Source organism: Saccopteryx bilineata, chromosome 4 (genome assembly GCF_036850765.1).
Source record: "Saccopteryx bilineata isolate mSacBil1 chromosome 4, mSacBil1_pri_phased_curated, whole genome shotgun sequence".
Taxonomy (NCBI): Eukaryota; Metazoa; Chordata; class Mammalia; order Chiroptera; family Emballonuridae; genus Saccopteryx; species Saccopteryx bilineata.
Window position 1 is genome coordinate 27,430,090 of NC_089493.1, and position 18,396 is coordinate 27,448,485.

The 18,396-nt window shown below is 41.3% G+C and overlaps 1 protein-coding gene and 1 pseudogene across 1 annotated transcript in view; both read right to left on the reverse strand.

Moving 5' to 3' along the window:
• Nucleotides 1-1,860: 1,860 nt before the first annotated feature.
• The window catches only part of LIN52 (lin-52 DREAM MuvB core complex component), a 123,824-nt gene continuing 107,288 nt past the window's right edge, over nucleotides 1,861-18,396 (reverse strand). Inside the window, exon 6 of the mRNA XM_066277735.1 lies at nucleotides 1,861-4,035. Within this exon, the coding sequence (XP_066133832.1) occupies nucleotides 3,980-4,035 (56 nt within the window). The 3' untranslated portion in view covers nucleotides 1,861-3,979. The remainder of the gene's footprint in view (nucleotides 4,036-18,396) is intronic.
• LOC136333833 (small ubiquitin-related modifier 3 pseudogene) lies at nucleotides 10,385-10,960 on the reverse strand (annotated as a pseudogene).

Genomic DNA, 18,396 nt, shown 5'->3' on the forward strand with positions numbered 1-18,396 from the left:
CTACCACTGAGCCAACCGGCCAGGGCCTTTCCTCTTCCCTTTTTAAAAAAATTAAAAAAGAATGATTGACGTTAGCCCTGGCTGGGCACCTCAGTGGATTGAGTGTTGTCCTGGAACGCTGAGGTTGCGGGTTTGAGTCCCAGTGGGGGCACATGTGAAAGCAATCAATGAACACACAGTTCAATGGAACTATTAAGTGGAATAATGAATAGATGCTTTTCTCTCATTCGCTCCCGCTCTTCTCTCTCTTCCCCCTCAAATCAATAGTTTTTAAAAATTTTAAACATCTGTGGAAAAAAAAATTTAATTTAAAAAATTTATTGATTTGAGAGAGAAAAACATTATGCATTCATTAATTGACTCTTGTACGACCAGAGACTGAACCTGCAACCTTGGCTAATGGGAATGACGTTCTAACTAACTGAGCTACCAGGCCAGGGCCTCTGGTTCCTGAACAGAGTTGAAAAAAACTCATCCTAAGGATTTTAGTAGGTGGCTGAGAAACATTTGTTTTCAAACTATCAAATTTAACTGGAAGTCTGCACATATATAGGTTTTAACACCCCCCGCCCCTCCCATTCAAAGAAGACATTGAAGGAGGAACTAGGTGTAGGAGTCAGCCACAACTTCCAGGAGCTTATAATTTAGTAGGGCCATGAGACACGGACTCGGGTCTCTCCATGCAAGGTGGAGGCTGGTTGGCCACAGGCTGGTATACATAAAGGATGTAGGGCCTGACCTGTGGTGGCGCAGTGGATAAAGTGTCGACCTGGAAATGCTGAGGTCACTGGTTCGAAATCCTGGGCTTGCCTGACCTGTGGTGGCGCAGTGGATAAAGCGTCGACCTGGAAATGCTGAGGTTGCCGGTTCGAAACCCTGGGCTTGCCCGGTCAAGGCACATATGGGAGTTGATGCTTCCAGCTCCTCCCCCCTTCTCTCTCTCTCTCTCTCTCTCTCTCTCTCTGTCTCTCCCTCTCCTCTCTAAAATGAAAAAAAAAAAAAAAAAAGAAATCCTGGGCTTGCCTGGTCAAGGCACATATGGGAGTTGATGCTTCCAGCTCCTCCCCCCTTCTCTCTCTCTTGTCTTTCCTCTCTCTTTCTCTGTCTCTCCCCCTCCTCTCTAAAATGAAAATAAATAAATAAATAAATAAATAAATAAATAAATAAATAAATAAAGGATGTAGGAGTGCCAGGCAGGATGTTTCCAGCTCGGTCACCGGGGTTTATAGGAAGGACAGGTGTGACATGTGTAAAGGGATGTGAGACTTTCCAGGAACTCAATGGCATGGGTGAAGGCACTCAAGTGAGGAGTTGGGGATGGTTCAGATGAACTGAACAGAGATTTCATGTTGGAGAGGAAGGAGACCAAAACAGAGGGTTAATTAGGATTACATGCAGAGTTTAAGATGTCAGGATGAGAGACCCAGACTTTGTTAGTAGACATGCGGAGGTAGCAAAGGTCTTTCAATACTGCTTTAGGGAGTGGGAGAGTAATGAGCCAGATGGCAAGTAGGACAGACTGGAGGTGAGGAGACCATGTAGTACAGGAATTGGGAACCTTCTTGGCTGAGAGAGCCATGAACGCCATATATTTTAAAGTGTAATTCCATGAGAGCCATACAACGACCCGTGTACATTATGTATTATCCAATAAAAATTTGGTGTTGTCCCGGAGGACAGCTGTGATTGGCTCCAGCCACCCGCAACCATGAACATGAGCAGTAGGAAATGAATGGATTGTAATACACGAGAATGTTTTATATTTTTAATGTTATTATTATTTTTATTAAAGATATGTCTGCGAGACAGATGCAGCCATCAAATGAGCCACATCTGGCTCGCGAGCCATAGGTTCCCGACCCCTGATGTAGTAGATGACCATGAAGCCCGACACCACCCACTGTGACAACAAGGGGAAAAGAGCAGATTATCTGTCATTATAGTTGTGCTTTCTGATCAGGTCTCTGCTTTAAGTATGCAACCTGGCCCTTTGAGGAAAAGCACACTCTCTTATAAAAGGGACATATTTATTATGATGACACAGACAACATCATATACAAAGTACAATCCTCTAATACTCTAAAATACATACATGCACACATTGTACATAGATTTATATTATCAATATAAAAACATATCATTAACATTTCTGAGGATGACAAATATAAAACCAATAAATATCTCAATTCTAAAACATCTACTTACATTAAGTGCTGGTGAATAAGATGACAATAAAAGAAAGAGGCCAAAGCAGACCAAAATCCAACTACATAGCTCTGGGTACCGACGAGCTGGTTTTGGGGAGATATCCCAATATACTCCCTATATTTCTCAATTTCCCCTTTTGATGTATCAATTCTCAAAAACAGAACAAAGGACGGATTTGATATTATGGCACAATTATTTTGTGCATAAACATACTCTTCAACCGTATTTAAGATAAAGGAATGTGATTAATTAGCTTAACTTAAAATCAAAGCCTCTACAGCCTAACCTCCCATATAGCATCCAAGTAGAATGCGTTCCTTCTTATACTCATCCTTTGCATCTTGTGTTCAATTTTTCCCTTCTTGCCAATAAGTAAAAGTGCATTAATGATCAAATGGCAGAAAAGAGAGAAAAATCCAACATTAATTCTGGCATGGGAAACAAGGTATGTAGAACACGGTCAATGGACCAGTTATTAAACTGTATAGTGCTGCATCCTGGTGCAGATACTCAGAGCCAAACACCTGACCACAACTTTCCTTGTATCCAAACACCATCAGACTACTGCACATGGATGTTCTTTTCATTAAGTTTAAGAAATCCTATGCATTTTTCAAACCATTGGAGACTGGGAGCTAGCTTATAAGACAAAAACATTGAAAATATGTATAATCAACATTTCCCACAGGCTAGATTTTCAGGCTGTAACACAGAGACAGATGACTGGCAAAGAGCTCCATAAGAGTTATATTTAAGTCAGGAAATTATCTTTTCTTTTCATGTGTGTGTTTCTGTCACATGGGTGAAATAGCTGCTAAGCGCTGTGGAGGGGACGGGGTGGGGGGAACACTGTCACCACTCCACCACACACACATTCCTTTCAGGTCAATCAGAGCTTCTGATTTTTAATCAAATGGGAACTCCTACAGTCAATTCCCTTTTCCTACTTTCAGGCCACACTAACTGTCTTGCATTGAATCTGTAACAGATTAACTAGAATTCAAAAGTTTTTTCTGTCACCTTTAAATTGGTCTTGTGGTCTAGAATCCAATGCAACTTGGCATGGGCCAGTCACTACACAAGCTAATCCCAGGAGAGATGGGCACACAGGGTCCCCTTCCTGGGAGTCAGACTGGACGGTGGGGGCTGGGGGTGGGGAATGGAAGGCATTAGGGGATGGGGCTATCATGAGAGGCGTCAAATTTTAAAAGCAGGCATCTATTTCTAGAAGATTCTGGTTTCTGCAGCTGGGGATTCTTGGAACCTAGCTTCCACTGGAGAGTTCACAGGTCAAGCTGCATGGTCTGCTCCAGAATCGAATCAATCTCTGGGCTCCTCGCATCATAAATACTTCCTAAGAGATCAAGTGCAACTCAAGATAGCCCATCCAATCACTGTCATAAAGGACTTTGCCATCACTGAATCAAATCAACTGTAAGATCCTGGGGCTCCTAAATCTTTTCCAGAAAGGAGAAAGCAGGACTTTGACCTTTAAGAATGGTATCCCTTTGGTATTACCGACATCTGAGGTGGAGATGGTCAAAGCCTGGAAGTGGATTGAATAACTGCATTGCTCCTGGGGTGGAACAGATTCTCCTCTTGCTGCCGAATGTCCTCAGAGGCGCAGAGTACCAGGAGCAGGGGAGAGGGCCAGTCCTGGAGGTGCACCCTCCAGCCTCTCGCCAGGAAGCAGTGAGGCGCGCGTCGTCAGAGCGGCACTGGGACGGGAGCACAGTTCCAGCCCCTGGGACGTCCTGTCCACAAGCTGCTGCTACTTCTTGGGTTTCTCCAGAATGTTGAGGAATTTCCCCCGTGTCATCTCTCTGGCTGAAATCACAAAGCAAATGAAAATTCAATGAAGACCTCAAAAATCTGAAAAAAGAATCATAGGAAGATTTAATTTAAAAATGCAGATTAATTACATTGTACACAGGGAACTATAACAGATTCTATCTGTTATGAGAGGCGTAGAATGGGAACTCCTGCAAATCACAAACCTCCAAAAAGGGAGAAAACCACTACTGACAACTAAAACTGTACAAAATTGTTCTGAAGTTGGCAATGGCCGTCAGCTCAGCCACAGGCCCGCTGGGGAAGACTTTATCATCCACCCTTAAAAAATCACTAGGGAATTCCCCCAAAACCTATCTCTCTCTCTCTCAAGGATGTAACCTAATACTCATGTTCACTATCTCAGGGGCTTTGCTTTTGGAGGCTAAAATCCAACCAAAATTACAGTCTTCTCTGGGTTGTTGGTCTCTGGATATTTATAATCTCAAATCAAAATTAGAGATCATTTACGCCATCCGCAGTGGTAGTCCCTGGAAACCATAATATACCGGCGTTTATAGTCCCTCCGTGCGGTTCATCTGTGGACGGAGTCATAAAGCAGGGTTTATAGAGCTTTGGTCTTCTCTCTCTTGGCATTGTCAGTCCTTAGATATTTAATATAGCCAGGCAAGGTTTATGTGTCTTTCTCTGACTTTCAGCACTATCAATCTTTGAATGCTGTAGTTACAAGAGTTTATACAGCTACTTTCCTACATATGAGGCTCCGAAATGAAAGTAAAACATTTCCCATTATGAGGGTCACCCCAGGAGCCCCTCGTTTTAGCTCTGTCAAGCAAATTCTCAAAAATCATATGTAGCCTAAAACCCCCTTCATCCTCACCCCCACATGACTATCTTTTCAGATCTCTAAAATGGAAGTTTCCGATGGCTTGCCCTGGAGGCCAGAAGGCTCTGGAATCATGCAGTGGACACACAGCAGGATGTGGTCCATGGCCTCCAAAGGACATGTCTCCATCTTGGCCAAAGGAGTAAGGTGGCTAGTGAGGCTCCTGCGGGATGAGGGGGACCTTTGCCCTGGCCTCCATGCTGTTTTTCCCAAGTCCAGAGCAAATGGTGCCCGAGGAATGGGCTTCCACTCCCCACCCCTGACCTAAATATAACAGTTCCTGGTTAATTTGTACAATGAAGAAATAATACAAACTCTGCAACTGCAGGAAGACTTTTGGTAAATGCAGTCTATATGCTTTCCCTATCTTTCACAAGTTCCTGAGCTCCAACAATGAGAAAGGAAATCCTGTTAACTAGGGAAGGAAGTCTCAGTGCACGGTCTAGCTCCACATGCCTACCTCACCCTGTCTCAGATCGAAGTGATCATCCCTTCCTTGGTGGATTTATACCAAACCCTACAGATGCAAAGCTCCCATCAGGTTTGCAATTACTTGTTTATATACTTGTTTTCCTCTACTGAAGTGTAAAAACAGAGGGCAGAGATTGTTTCATTATTCTTACATCAACAGCACCTAGCATAGTGCTAGATCTAGCATCTGTTGAATACATGTTGGCTGGATGAATGATGATATACAAAAGAGAATCACAACAAAGTGAGTTTCTTCCCTTCCATAGACAAATAATAAGATTTGTTAGACTGACCGGTGGTAGTGCAGTGGATAGATTGTTGACCTCAGACACTGAGGTCCCAGGTTCAAAACCCTGAGGTCAATTGGCTTGAGCACAGGCTCGCTGGCTTGAGCCCCCTGGTCAAGGCATGTATGAGAAGCAATCAATAAACAACTAAAATGCCACAACTATGAGCTGATACTTCTCATCTCTCTCCCTCCTCTCTCTCTCTCTCTCTCTCTCAAACACCCCCCCCCAGACTTGTTAGTGACCCTTGGTGCAACAATCTCTATATTGTGGGGTTCTTTTTAAATTTACCTTGCTTTTTTAGCAAGAAAAATAATTTCCTTTGATGGAAACACTGCCAGATTAATGGAGAGACTGGGGAGGAACAGGCAGACAAGGACTAACTACCCTGGAGGAAATCCAGATAGGTGGGTACCTGACGCAGTGGGAGGCCACTCTGTAAAGTACATGATTTTCTAACCATTTTGCTGTACACCTGCAACTAATACAGAACAATGCTGAATGTAAACTGTAACTGATAAATACATTAAAAAATTTTTTTCTTGCCCATGGGAGGCAGCATGATCTCTTTTGGAGCACACATGATTGGAACTCAGTTTAAGTCCCAATTGTAGCATTTTACAGGTGGGTGACACCATGAGCTGTGTATGAGCCTCAGTTTCTTCAACTGTGAGTATTAACGCCACCTGCCCTGACCTTTTGGAGATTCAGCAATGAACACGCTCGGTACAGTGGTATCATGAACACAGATCTTTCAGGAGGGTAAGTGGCCTGCTGCTTCTCTTGTACTCAGTATTTCCTGAGTGAATAAATGAATTAACCGTGATAAGGGAGTCTAGGAATCTCAACAATCCCATTGCTTGGAATCCTTTCCTTCAAACTAATCCTATAGATGTTGACTTGCACTTTTGGCCTGAGTGGGTCTCATCACTTATTTCTGCTGAATAAATTTTCTGCCTACTTGCCAGTGCTTAGAAAGGACCCTAAGCACAACCTGGCTAGAAGCAGGTGCTCTAGAAACCAGGCATGGGTAACACAAAACTCTGCTGGAAAGAACAGAGCCTTGTTCCAGAAATCCTGGCCCAGGACCACTCTACTGATCTTACTAATTGTTGCTGCCTGCAGCCCTTTAGATTTCCCAATTTTTTATTATTTTTCCCCCAAATGGAAGAATAATCCAAGATTTTAAGACTTAAGATTTTAAAAGACTCAGTCTATTCAAGGGACCAAAAGGACTTAAAAGGAAAAATAAATGGATATTCCAAAGTCTCTCAGTGGCAAGCTCTCCTTGAATTTAACCAATCCTTTTTAACAACCCCTTTTCCACTCAATCATTCCTCCCCCTTCAACCTAATCTAAGTACACAGAACTGCAGGAAACCACTGTAAAAGTAGAAGTAATTCAAAAGACATCATCTTCTACATGGGAGGGGAGAAAGTTTTCCTATTCGCCAGTCCTATATAGGAGATATACGAATTTGTGACATAGTTGCTCCCTAAAAGAGGGCTGTGCCCTATAAATCACACCCTCAGCACCAACCCCTTTTCGTGCACAGAGAAATTGCTGTGGGTCAGGGGCTGCTCCAGAGCATGTGCCCTCCTGCTCCGTTGTCATCAGAGATGTTAACATCGCTGATTAATTCACATACCCCTTATTTTATTCCTCATTTCTTTATCCTTGCTCTCCTGCAGTGTGAAGATTCTTACCAACCTGATATAGTAATCACTGCCTGCTAACCGCACCCCCCCAAACCTAGTGAAATTGTTTAGTGATGCCAACCGCGCTTTTAATTTGCAAGACATCAGACACAGAGGTAATTTATACCAACATCTGTTCAGTTTTGACTTCTGAAACAAACTCGCACATGCTGCTACAAAATCCCATTAGGAGTATGGAGACAGCCTTCTGCTACTATTTTTGTATACTTCAATACACACTCTCACACACACACGTGCGTGCATACATGCATGCATGCACACACACCCCTGGCCATACAGTAGGGTTTTATATGTAAACGCACTTTACTAAAAAGTTCCCACCAAGGATTTCAAATCCATCCGGGGAAAAACCTTTAGAGATGTCTACGGTTTGCTTACAGAAGAGAGGAAGGTGTTTCTATTTCCCCCTGACTAGGTCCATCCCTTCTTCCCAGTAGTTACAGCTTGCTGTACTTCCTGAATTAATGGCCGGGGTGAGGTCACACATTCTTCAGTTTGGCACTTCCAGTTTCTTCCTTTTCTCCTTTTTTTTCCCTACAATGTGCTTGAAGACAATCCTAGAAACAGTAAAATGGCTAGAGAGAGTTTTATCTAGAATCAATACAATTTCTTAACTATTTTCTAATTCTGGATTAATTCTCTAGGATTAGAGGTTCAACAGGAAGACAACACTGCCACCACACTCTAATAACTAGGGGTCCACAGGTCATCAGGCACCACAGTGTATGCTGTGCAGGAGCGAAGCATGACCTCCATGTGGCCATGATTTACAGGCCTGTGCAGTGCAGGACTGTAAACTGAGAAAGCCCCAACAGACTGTCACCATGGAGGGGACATGGGAATTGCTGCAGAGTGTGGGAGATAGGACCACTTGTACACATTTAAAGGCAGCAAATATATAGATAAACTACAATCAACTTCCATGTTTATGCTGTTTCTATTACCCCCTTCGTGGTTTCCCTAGGACTGTCAGGTTCATGGCAGCTGTAAATACCTGGGCATACTTAGAGAGGTCAAGGCTGAAGGGAGGTCTAATCCTGCTTGCTGTGAAGATGGTGTGTAGTTTAATATAACGTCTTCCTTAGACTCTCCAATTCCTCCATCCTACATTTAGCCTTGCCTCTGGCTCCCTTTCCACAATGACTATCCCCAAACTGCCTTCTCTGCAGTAAATTTCCTGGTGGCTGGTTGAAAAAGATTCAGTGATACAGATTGATTTCTCACCGGCAAGGGGATGAGGGATTACCAGAGGACCCTGGTTAACGAGATTGGGTGCAGAGTCTCTCACGAGACCAGCCCTCTCTGCCAGGGCTTTGCACCTTTCGCCCATGACATATGGGTTTCATTACGGAAAGATTTTCTAGATTATAACTTTGAGGCAATTGCCCGATAAAATTCTGCTTGACTTTAATGTAGGGAACAATGTAAAGATTAAGTAACTTTTAATAAAATGGAAGAAACTCATAATGTTTGGTTTTCAATCCCAATACAAACTACTTTAAATATTTCTGTGCCTCAATATAATGAAAAACATTAGCAAGATGGAGAAGAGTTAAGTCCTTTCCACTGATTCCCGCACATCCCAAAAAGCAACAACAGTTTATCTTTGGGAGACTCCAATATGAGTGGCCAGGAGACAAAGGAGACAGTGGAGAGAGCAGGGCTTTTAGTATTAGACAGGCTTGGATTTGAACCCAGCTCCTACACTTAACTACCATGAAGGCAAGGCTCCGAGTTGTCTTTCTTTCCTTTTTTATGCAGTGTCTCATTCTGATTTTAAAAATTGAATTACTGGGGTGACACTGGTTAATAAAATTACATAGATTTAAGGTACGTGATTCCACAGTATATCATCTGTACACTGCACCATGCGAAGCCATCTTTTTAAGCTTCAGTTTCCTCATCTGTTCAATACGGAATTAATACAAAGGTCACATAGGCATTTGGTAAATGTTAGCTAATGCATAATCATCTCTTTCATTTCAAACAAGAAATTGATTTAATTAAAGATTTTATTTATTGATTTTACAGGGTTGGGGAGGAGGAAGAAGTATCAACTCAGTGTTGCTTCACTTCAGTTGTTCATTACTTGATGGTTATATGAGACTTGACCAGGCAAGCCCAGGGTTTTGAACTGGTAACCTCAGTGTTCCAGGTCGAGGCTCTACCCACTGTACCATCAGAGGCCAGGCAAACAAGAAGTTTATTTAAGCAACAAGAATACTTGGGAAAATTACCTAGGGTTCATTTCTTTTACAGTAATTTATCCCTACATAAAGACATATTGTCCTACATGTCATAGCTATATATAAAAGTTATAGGATTGTCTTTGGTTTCACATGATAAATAAAAAACATTAAAAAATTCTCCAGTTGAGCCTGACCAGGTGGTGGCGCAGTGGACAGAGTGTCAGCCTGCGACGCAGAGGACCCACATTCGAAACATTGAGGACACCGGCTTGAGCGCGGGCTCAACAGCTTGAGCGCAGGATCGTAGACATGATGTCAGGGTCACTAGCTTGAGCCAAAGGTCATTGTTTTGAGCAAGGGGTCATTCACTCTGCTGTAGCCCCCTGGTCAAGGCACATATGAGAAAGCAATCAATGAACAATTAAGGAGCTGCAATGAAGAAGAATTGATGCTTCTTATCTCTCTCCCTTCCTATCTGTCCCTCTCTCTGTCCCTGTCACAAAAAATAATAATAATAAAAAAAATAAAAATTAAAAATTCTCCAGTTGAACAAGGTTAGCAAGGAATTTTTCTTATTTTTTTTTATTAAACAGCAAAAGCAAAATACTTCCTGGCATATGAAAAGTAAGAGCTGAATGAGCATGCCGCTACCGGAGAAAGGGGGTGCTTTCACAGAACCACCATTTTCCCCATCCCACATCAATTTGATGTGGCTCAAAACGTACCATAAGCTAGTTAAAAATAAAAAAAGCAATATGCTTAGGCAGACATACCAGTTACTTTATGTAAAATAAAGAGGGAAACGAAAGAAGAGAGAAATCTATACTACAGTAGTCAGGTTGTGCTGGAACCAAATTGTGGTTTTCTAACCGACCATGTCTTCTTGGTCTGGAGGCGCAGGGTTCTGCAGGAAGCAGCAGGTTTCCCTTTGCAGTAGACACCTGTCTGCTGCTGGAACACACTGACCGCCATCAAATGCTACTTTCAACTGTGTGGGTGTGTCTGTCTCACTGGTTCGATTGGCTGTCCATCAAATTGAAATCTGACCTACCTCACTGATAAACCTTGACGATCACAATAGGCCTTCATTAGTTTACTAAGTGGAACGCGCTTTATTTATTTATTTATTTAATTTATTTATTTAATTGGTATTAGAGAGAGGGAGGGAGAGAACAGGAGAGAGACAGGAACATCTGTTTCTGTATGTGCCCTGACTGGGGATTGAACCGGCAACCTCTGCGCTTCAAGATGATGCTCCAAACAACTGAGCTATCTGCCCAGGGCATAAGTAGAACATGCTCTTCATCTTAAACCACACCACAGAACTATCCTGCCCCACCATCTTCAAATTAATATGATATGACCATTGTTCTTAGTCCTGACTCCTTCCCTGGGGTTTTCATTGGCCATGGTGAGCACTGGGGTCTCCTCAGCTGCTGCTTCACCAGACATACCAGGTCCTCACTAAATGAGCACAAAGCAGCACCATTGTTTATTTATTTTTAGAGAGAGACAAGGAGAGAGGAAGGAGAGAGAGTAAGAAGCATCAACTCATAGTTGCGTCATTTTTAGTTGTTCATCGTTTGCTTCTCCCATGTGCTTTGACAGGGTCGGGGCGCACCTCAAGCCAAGCCAGTGATCCCTTGCGATCATATTGATGACCCCTTGCTCACACCAGCAACCCTGCACTCAAGTTGGCATGTCTGCACTTAAGCTAGAGACCTTAGGGTTTTGAACCAGGGTCCTCATAAGTCCCGGGTTGATATTCTATCCACTGTGTCACCACCGGTCAGACTGAACTATTTACTTAAAAAAAAACAAAACTCAAATGCAAAACAAATGGAAACCTGAGTGACTTGCGCCTGTGTCACACATACACTCTGGAGGAGCAAGCCTGCTGGAGTAACACTGGGGACTAGCTCGAGGCCGCTGCCTTCCTTAACTACAGCAGCTGCTTCCAGCAAAAAGAAACCCAACATCCTAGTTAGTTTAATATAAATCAGTCTGTTAAAAAGCTGTTCATTTAGGCCTGACCTGTGGTGGCACAGTGGATAAAGCGTCGACCTGGAAATGCTGAGGTTGCCAGTTCGAAACCCTGGGCTTGCCTGGTCAAGGCACATATGGGAGTTGAAGCTTCCAGCTCCTCCCCCTTCTCTCTCTGTCTCTCTCCTCTCTCTCTCTCTCTCTCTCTCTCTCTCTCTGTCTCTCTCTCCTCTCTAAAAATGAATAAATAAATAAAAATTAATTTAAAAAAGCTGCTCATTTAAATAGCTTCATAGAAGATACATTGTAGAAATGATGCCATTTGTTATGATCATGGTTTTGACTCTTTAAAAGTTACTTTTTGGTCCTTGAAACCTTGAATGAATTCTAGTAACTGTAACACAGGGATCTCCTAGTGTTGTGCAGAAGAAAAGCATGAAGGGGTGGATAAATAGTTAAGTTAGTATCACACAGAGTGCCTACTGTGTACCAGATATTAGGGAAGATTAAAATAATTTGGAAGTGGCCTTTAAGAGGGGGCTAGCTCTTCACAGGTATTTTGGTGGATTGGAGAACAAAAGGGAACCAAAGTGATTTATAATGCTGATTTCTCTCTCACAGGAAGGTGAAGTTTTGCCGAAGCTCTGGCGCAGAGCCAGAGAACAGCAAGCCGTCCAGGGCAGCCTGCCAGACGGAGCTTCTTCACGCGCTCCAGTTCCGACCTCTGCACAAAACGTACTACTCAGCGATCGATAATTCAAGTCAAGGACTAAGCACTTTTTAATGCCTCTACTATGAGGGCAGCTGGCGCTGGTGTCATTGTCAAGAGCAGAAGATGCTGTGAACTGAGCGTGCTGTCACTGGATGAGGAGGGGTCTCTTTCAGGTTTGGTGGCCCTCAGAAGGTGGTGTAATTGTAATAAAGTCTACTGACAAACACGTGACAGTCTTTGGTAAAAAAATCTCACTTTTCTCTAAAGTAAATAAAATAGCATTTGAAGGTAAGCAGAATAGCCTCTAGGCTTTTGCCTAAAGTTCTTCAGACATAAGCATTTCAAAAAGAAGACTGAAATATCTGAGAAAAGAAGAGTTGGGATGCTATACCTGTGACTAAACTGTCATAGACTATCAAAATCTTCGTCCTCAAGAATTCTCAAAACAGCCTTTTTGGGGCACACTTTCCAGATTCCCTTTATATTGGGTATCTTGTCTAACAGAACTCTTTCTTCCAAAATAGTGGAATGGCTAAGAAAAGTGAATTCAGAGAAAGATAATTTTAAAAGAAATTTATCTGTTGATTTTAGAGAGAGAGGAAAGAGAGAGAGAGAGAGCAAAAACACTGACTTGCTGTTACACTTATTCATGCACCCACCGGGTGACGTCTGCCTGTATGTGCCCTGACCGGGGATCAAACCTACAACCTTGGTTCTATCTAACCGAGCTATCCAACCTGGCCAGGGCAAGATAATTTTATATCAAACAGTTTTTTCTTCCATTCACAGTAAGGTCCATTACCAAAGAATGTTTTATCCAAGAAGTAATATAAAAAAGAAAAGCCAGGACTCAACGTACAGGTAAACAAACTTGGACAGTTTCAATATGGAAAATAATTTTAATGGCTTTTCACACAGAAAAAAAAAAAAAGGACAGAAATATCTAGCCAACAGATTTATTCTCAGAATATAAAACATCAAGCGGGAACATAAAATATGGGGAGTGTCAGCCATGATGCCTGAAGATTGAAAGCAGAAGTAGAAGGATCTTAATTGTCAGGCATTTGAAAAATGGGGTATTCAGGTGAAGCCTGTGTTTCTCCATCCACTCTCCTTGCCCTGCCTTCTTTTAAGAGCAAAACAAGACTAGATTTCAAATATTCAGTCCTTTTTATCATCCTTCTCTCTACTAAAAAACAAAAACAACAAACCCCAAAGATGTGTTCTGGACAAGAGAACTAACAATTTCTTATTTGTATTTTGTTGTCTTTTCAGAGGGCCTCACAGGCCTACTCAGTTTCACTTGGTTCCCTTTTCAAGGGTAAACACAACTGACTGAAAGGCAATGAGATCAAAGCAATGGATTAATACTCTTGGGGCGAGAACTTTTATTAAATACTCATAAATTTGTGTAGAACATTCATGCTTCAGGGCCTTTACATAGTAATACATCGTGGTGAGACACTTTATTATGACCAAAGGCTAGTAGCTTCACAGTCTTAATTTCCTCATCCATAAAGTGAGAACAGCAATAATAATCTATCATGTAAGGTTAAGATAGAACAACAATTAGTCATAGAGATTTGATCATTACAAAAACCATTTTGCCCCAAATTAGATATTTTATCCATACGCTAGATTCCATTCTCAGAAAAATCAGACCAAGTTCACAGCTTAGATAATTTTAAATGACTTGCATATTAAGAATTTTCCTGCTTAGACCATCCCCACCTCACGGTGTTGGCAGTAGCTAAAGTCTATGGAAGAGGAAGGCCCAGTCTTCTTGACCCCCAGGGAAGGCAAAGAGTTACATCTTCACACTGAGAAGCCAATAAAAACCTCTCTTGATTATAATTTAGATAAGAACCACTGGATTGAATAATAATGTCTGAAACTCCCCTGGCTGTTTCACCTTGAGATGTCCATCACTGGGTTAAACATGATGCTAATTGCATTTGGATTGATTAATTTCTCTCACTCCTGTCTATTCGAATAACGCTTAACAAAATAATCATAGCACCCAGAGCCAAATCTTTTCCGTCAAAGGAATGAAGCCATCAGAACAGGCAGAGATGAAAGAAATGAAGATGACCCGTAATTACTGCTACGGTGATATCATTACCATATTATACAAAATGAGTGTGTGGGGGGGAGTGGAGGGAGGAGGGACTGAAATTATTATTTCTTTTAATGGAACCCTACAATCTAAGAATACAGATTTGACATCAAGTGAAACACACAGAAATATAGAACTTTAAAAAACATACAAATCTTGCTCACGAAATTGCAAAATCCAACAAACACTGAGGTCTTGGGCTGTGAGCAGGTATTACTCACGCCACTATCTCTTCCCCGCAATAACACTTTGTATATGACTCGCACAGAGATTTAAGATGCTGTCTTCATACACAAGTGTTCTCATAGTTACGAAAGAATTTTTCTTTTTGCCAGAGAATATAATTTTATTTTAATATTGTTAGAGTCTGCTTTTTTTGTAAAATTAGAATCTGGGTTTTAGCCTGACCTGTGGTGGCAGGTACAGTGGAAAAAGCATCAACCTGGAACACTGCGGTCGCTAGTTCAAAACCCTGGGCTTGCCCGGTCAAGGCACATATGGAGTTGATGCTTCCTGCTCCTCTCCACCTTTTTTTTCTCTTTCTCTCTCTCTCTCTTCCTTCCTCTCTTCTCTCTCTAAAATGAATAAATAAGAATCTTAAAAAAAAAAAAAAAAAAAGAATCTCGGTTTTAACTGCAGCTGATTCTAGTTTAAGACACCAAAGAAAATGTCTATGAATCTTCATGCACGATTCATTGGACAATAGTATGGATTTAACTCACCAACAAGAATATAATAGCCTGACCAGGCGGTGGCGCAGTGGATAGAGCATCAGACTGGGATACGGAAGACCCAGGTTCGAGACGCCGAGGTTGCCAGTTTGAGCACGGGCTCATCTGGCTTGAGAGAAGAAAAAAAAAGCTCACCAACTTGGGCCCAAGGTCACTGGCTTGAGCAAGGGATTATTCGGTCTGCTGAAGGCCCACGATCAAGGCACATATGAGAAAGCAATCAATGAACAACTAAGGTGTCGTAATGCGCAATGACAAACTAATGATTGGCCTGACCTGTGGTGGCGCAGTGGATAAAGCGTCGACCTGGAAATGCTGAGGTCGCGGGTTCAAAACCCTGGGCTTGCCTGGTCAAGGCACATATGGGAGTTGATGCTTCCAGCTCCTCCCCCCTTCTCTCTCTCTCTCTCTCTGTCTCTCTCTCTCCCTCTCTCCCTCTCTCTCTCCTCTCTAAAAATGAATTAAAAAAAAATTCAACTTCATTCTTAAAAAAAAACAAAAAAACAAAACAAAAAAAAACCCAAAAACTAATGATTGATGCTTCTCATCGCTTTCCATTCCTGTCTGTCTGTCCCTGTCTATCCCTCACTCTGACTCTCTCTCTGTCTCTGTAAAAAAAAAAAAAAAAAAAAAAAGAATATAATAATATTTCCCTACTTTCTTGTTGTTTTATATAATCTTTTCAATACTTATGATAGGATTTGAACTGGAGGTCTGAATCTATTTATTAGATGCTGATCCTAAATAAATTATGCAGCCTCTGTGCCCCAGTCCCTTCATCTGTAAAAAGGAAATTAGTATCCACCTGACTAGATTATTGTGAGACTTAAGATAGTACACTTAAGTGCCTGAGCTGTGGTGGTCAAGTAGATAGAGTGTCCACCTGGAATGCTGAGGTCCCAGGTTTGAAACCCTGGGCTTGCCTGGTCAAGGCATGTACAAGAAGCAACTACTGCGAGTTGATGCTTCCTGCTTCCCCCTCCTCAAATCAATAAATAAAATTTAAAAAAAGAAAAAGAAAAAAATATACTTAGGTGCTCAGTATGTGCTGGTACAAAAAAAATTCCCCCTAAAATTAATTGTATGGCTATTTACTAAACCTTGAACAATGTTTCAGTTATTTTATTTAGTAAAGTTTATTTAAACATACACTTGTAAATACCTTGCATCTAGATTTTAACAAATATTTGTGAAATAAATATTGTGAAAGAAAATAAGATACTTAGAAGGTGCATCATTTTAATAGGTTAGAAATATGTGGGGGATATTTTTGCTACAGTATTTTAAACACAGAACCATCATTAAATTGAAACAATAAAAACAGATACTGAAATTATTTTGTTTAACTTGGACAAGAAGGTATGTTTCCCTATTTTTTTTTCTAACAAATATTCCCAAATAAAATAAGCATATTGAGTCTAAATTTATACTCATTCAGTAATAAATATGATCAGCTTTAAAAGAAAGAACAAAACACTGTGTTTTGTCCAGGTGAAAACAAGTCTAAAACATTTATTCCATTAACTCAGTATTCTCTGCTTTTTTTCCAGTGAAGACAGGCAATGTTATACAGTACAAAGGGTCTATCTCCTCTGGCTTTGGAATTAGACAAATTGAGTTCAAATCCCAGCTCCTCATTTCCAAGTTTCAAGATCTTGAGCAAGTAATTTACTTTCTGAGTATTAGTTTTCTCGTCTATAAAATGGGAATTATAAAATGGACTTTGCAGGGTCTTGTGAGATTAAATAAGGCAATGCATGAAAATCTTTTTATTTTATTTTTTTAAGTGAGAGACAAGCAGACAGACAAGGACAGACAGGAAAAGAGAGAGATGAGAAGCATCAACTCATAGTTGTAGCACTTTAGTTGTTCATTGATTGCTTTCTCATATGTGCCTTGATGGAGGTTGGGGGAGGCTCCAGCCCAACCAGTTCCCCTTGCTCAAGCCAATGACCTTGGGTTTCAAGCCAGTGACCATGAGGTCATGTCTATGATCCCAAGCTCAAGCTGGTGACCCCACACTCAAGTTGGTGAGTCTGCATTCAAGACCAGTGACCTCGGGGTTCCGAACCTGGGTCCTCAGCATCCCAGGTCGATGCTTTATTCATTGAGCCATCACCTGGTCAGGGTGCATGAAAGCTTTTATACTGACTAGTAATATAGTTGGAAAGTTAATAAGTGACAGGGTTAACCATTTTTATCCTTTATGTCTCAGCTCAACTGCCACCTCATCAGAGAGGTCTTCTATACCACCCTATCTAAAGTGAGTGTTCTTTGTTTATTCTTTCACATAAACCCATTCACTTCCTTCACAGCACTTATGAAAATCTAAAATTACTTTATTTACTTTCATGTTTCATGAAGTTTCTATAGAACTTCCTGTTGTATCCCTAGCAAATATGTGGTCAACTATATATCTACTGAAATAATTTATTCATATATGGGGAAAAAGTAACTCTGTGTCCTTTTCAATTCTTTTTATTTTCTTTTTTTTAACAGAGACAGAGAGAGAGTGAGAGAGAGGGATAGACAGGGACAGACAGACAGGAACGAAGAGAGATGAGAAGTATCAATTTTTCGTTGCGGCACTTTAGTTTTCATTGATTGGTTTCTCATATGTGCCTTGACCGGGGGACTACAGCAGACCGAGTAAACCCTGGCTCAAGCCAGTGACCTTGGGTTCCAAGCTGGTGAACTGTGCTCCAACCAGATGAGCCCGCAATCAGGCTGGCGACCTCGGGGTCTTGAACCTGGGTCCTCTGCATCTCAGTCCAATGCTCTATCCACTGCACCATTGCCTGGTCAGGCTCTTTTTTAATTCTTAATTAACCACCATGCATAAGAAAATTTTGTTTTAGTAAAATTATGTATGTATTTTACCCATTTACCCAGTAGTTCCACTTCTAGGAAACCTTCCAACCTTTCTCTCTCTTAATTACTTAAGAAACCTCATTGACAAATCTAAGAGCACAATTTTTAATTTATCCATAAAAAAGCTATGAGGGAAACTCCCTGGCTCAATATTTTGCTTCCAAAAACTTTTCTGGGAGGTGGAGAGATTGTCCTTGGTTATTCATTTATTGAATCTTCTTAGAAAAAGTTTTAGAGGACAGTAGCAAGACTACCTTTAAGGGATACAGGACAATCCAATAGCTAACAAGTTGCAAAACGTAATGGCTTAATCTAAACTTTCCTAGTCTAGCTAAATTTCAACTAGTTTGCCCTCATGCTATTAACTGTGTATATAAATGATGACCTCATTAATCCAACTTCACTTTGATCATTCTTTTCCTTCATAGATGCT